At 32.1% G+C, this 3,708-nt stretch overlaps 1 protein-coding gene across 1 annotated transcript in view; it reads right to left on the bottom strand.

The window, feature by feature from the left end:
• The window catches only part of LOC111715872 (protein spinster), a gene marked incomplete at its 3' end in the record, with an annotated part of 9,616 nt that extends 6,905 nt beyond the window's left edge, over positions 1–2,711 (bottom strand). Inside the window, 2 exon segments of the mRNA XM_023491271.1 lie at positions 214–306; positions 2,349–2,711. Of these exon segments, the coding sequence (XP_023347039.1) occupies positions 214–306; positions 2,349–2,564 (309 nt within the window).
• Between the last annotated feature and the right edge of the window lie 997 nt (positions 2,712–3,708).

Genomic DNA, 3,708 nt, shown 5'->3' with positions numbered 1-3,708 from the left:
CCCCCCCCCCCCCCCCGCCGTAATATGGTTTATATTTAGTTTAATAACAAGCCCAAAACAAGTTTTAATAAAAATAAAAAGATCGGAATTAATGAATTGCAAGAAGTAGTTGAACTAAGTGCAAAGAGAGTGTACTACATAGTTCCAACTAACCAAACATTTACTTATTTATTATTTCCGACGCCAAAACTTTTAAATAATGTAAGAACAAACCAGTAAGTAGACCAAAAGGAAAGCTGTTTGTAGAAAACCCTGTTTCTGTTTTGAGCAAACTTCACCATCTCCGCATAGAACTTTAGATATTTCCTAGAAACAGAATATGATATATTTTCTAGAAACAGAACCTTAGATATTTCGAAGAAACAAAACATCAGATATTTCCTAGAAACAGAAAATGAGATATTTCCTAGAAACAGAGCCTCATATAGTTCCTAGAAACAGAACCTTAGATAAGAAACAAAAAATTAGATATTATTTAAAATAGAACACGAGATATTTCCAAGAAACAGAACCATAGATATTTGCAAGAAACAGTACATGAGAAATTACCTAGAAACATAACACGAGATATTTACTAAAAAGAGAACATGCGATATTCTCTACAAACAGAACATGAGATATTTCCTAGAAACAGAACGTAAGATATTTCCTAGAAACAGAACATGAGATATATCCTAGAAACAGCACATTAGTTATTTGCTAGAAACAGAACCTTAGATATCTCCTAGAAAAAGAACATCAGATATTTCCTAGAAACAGAACATGAGATATTTGCTAGATATAGAACATCAGATATTTCCTGGAAACAGAACATCAGGTATTTCCTAGAAACAGAACATCAGGTATTCTTAGAAACAGAACATCAGGTATTTCCTAGAAACAGAACATCAGGTATTTCCTAGAAACAGAACATCAGGTTTTTGCTAGAAACAGAACATCAGGTATTTCCTAGAAACAGAACATCAGGTATTTCCTAGAAGCAGAACATCAGGTATTTGCTTGAAACAGAAAGTCAGGTATTTCCTAGAAACAGAAAATCAGGTATTTCCTAGAAACAGAACATCAGATATTTCCTAGAAACAGAACATCAGGTATTAGCTAGAAACAGAACATCAGGTATTTGCTAGAAACAGAACATCAGGTATTTCCTAGAAACAGAACATGAGATATTTGCTAGAAAAAAATACTTGGGGCCAATTTTTTTATTTTGATCTGGAAACAAGATTTTATAAATAGCGAGATGTGGCTAAACTGATGTAGTATGGACTAGTTTAAGTTGAAGTGAAGTGGTTCAACCATGTCTCGCTATTCAGTTTATCTTTTCCTTGGACCGAATTTACCAAATTTGAACTCCTTACGACCCGTTCAAATTTAAATCACCGATTCAAATCCTTCCTTTATCTTTAAACTTTAATCGATGGTTCAACATTTAACCGGCAATTTGATCTTCAGATGCGTAGCTTGAATTCTTAAAATATGGTCACTGGTTATATTTCTTAAAACTAAAAATCTTATTTCTCTCTTAAGGAATCATTTAAAATATTAATATTATTTTATAAAAAAATCTTATTGTACCATTTTCAAATATCAAATTATATACAATTTACAATAAGTAAAAGCACAATTTCTCAAACCTTAACTTTTAAATGGTGTGCTAGACTAAAACGATTAAACTAAATATCCACAGAGAAAACTTTTAAACACAGCATATTTCTACTTTCAAGACCTCTAATTATCCAAGAGGGAATTTTTTGCGCTTCTCATTTGTCAAATATCCAAATATAACGTAGTTTGTTGAACTAAAAGATAAAACTAAGTTCGTTCCGATAAATTAACAAATAGTTTCATTTTTCAACCTCAATTGTCTTCATTGTATAAATATTATACCCATAGAAAATAGAATATATATTAGGGGGGAATTTAGACTATCTCTCGGCATGAATTTTTTCAGTCCCTTTCAGCCTGAAAGGGAGTTCAAAGTGTACAAATCATGTAAATGTTTACAAATTATATGCGGTAGAGTACATTAATACAGTATGTTTCCTTGACTATTCATTTCAATTTCGAATTTTTTAAAGCTGTTAAATAAGCTTTATAATGAATTAGGTGAATTAAAAACATCATTTGATTTATAGTTATAACGGAAAATCATCGTTTGTAAAGTGAAAGGCATAGAGTCTATGTGAAATGATCATTGGTCAATTATGAAACCAGCCTATTTCATAATTTGNTATAGAGCACAAATGTGTGAAGTACACCTGCAGTATGGAAACAGTACAACAAAATGGCCGTTTTCTTTTTTCTAGTAAATTCCTCTCTAATATATATTCTATTTTCTATGATTTTACCTCTAAAATAGCTGAAACAGTATATCTGTCCATATAGTTGATAAGATTTACAAAACATAATATTATCAAAGAAATAATATTGGATTTGGACCAGTTCTTTTGAGTTGAACGCACAGTCGGATACAGGTCAGTAGCTGCCGTAGTGTCAGCCATAGTGCTAAGAGCTGTATACTCCGCCTTCTCAGCACTGTCCTGGGATTTAACTGACTCGCGCATTTTCAAGGATAGATTTGTTGACACGGAAATCTTTATCAGTTGTTTATTTGTTCAGCGGCCATTTTGGATGCATTATCTTGTATTCAAGAGTTAATTGTAAACACTCATTTTCATTTCTTTATTCTAAAAAATAGTCGATATTTAAGTAATTATGGAAGTTATCGTGTGAAGCATTGATTGGTTGGACTTAAAATTTTAACCATTATTTATTTCTACTCCTGAGTTCTTATGGGACATTAAACAAACAGACATAGAATTACTATGCTATATGTACCATATACACTGAAGATTAGTTTAACCCTTACTGACGTCTCCTTAGCCCCAATTATTAAGGTGTAGGGGTAAGGGTCTATCTATAATATATCATACGTTATAGGATAACTCGGGTTCTAATTAGCGTGCAAAACTGCACAAATTCAAACTTGTAATGCAAATATAGCTATGTGGCTATAAATGTAGATAAGAGAAATTAGCGCGATAAATGACAGATGGTAAATTATTAAAAAGCCCTTTTCCCAGAAAATTCAAATATATGCTGTAAATAGAAGAAACAAGGATACATTTGCAGGGAATCATGAAAATAAAGAATGAGATAATATAAATTCACTTCTCTGAAGTCTCATCCTTTGTAAGTAACACTGTATTTCGTAGTTGCCACATATTAGACAGTTTTCACTCAGAAGAAGTAAAATGTGTTTGTATAGAGTACACCTGTACTCACTTGTCGCTATCTATATGTGAACTCGTTCCGTGGCTAGTGCTCATAAGTGTTCACAATGAACTTTGCGGTCGAGAGAGTACAAATTTAATAGATGAGCATTGTGCAACAGGTTTTCAGGGTTAAATATTACTTCTTTGCATTTCTTTTGGTTACCCCTTGCATATTATTCATTTATTTTCAAATAGAAGCTCCTCTATGAAAATTTTAGCAGATATTTTTGATTTTAATATCCCTGTCCTTTGACATTCTAAGATTGATTTGATTTCTCGCCTTTTATATGATCCAAGCTATTGCATATAAATAATAGGGGGTGGGGCAAGAAGTGGGGAAGGGGGGGAGACAATCTTATAAACTTGGTTTCGTACATACATCCATGGTTAATGTTCTAAATAAATATTTCGAAAAACAAACAGGGGTAATTCT

This window comes from Eurytemora carolleeae, unplaced genomic scaffold (genome assembly GCF_000591075.1).
Source record: "Eurytemora carolleeae unplaced genomic scaffold, Eaff_2.0 scaffold1848, whole genome shotgun sequence".
Lineage (NCBI taxonomy): Eukaryota > Metazoa > Arthropoda > Copepoda > Calanoida > Temoridae > Eurytemora > Eurytemora carolleeae.
This window is presented reverse-complemented; position numbering and strand designations above follow the sequence as displayed.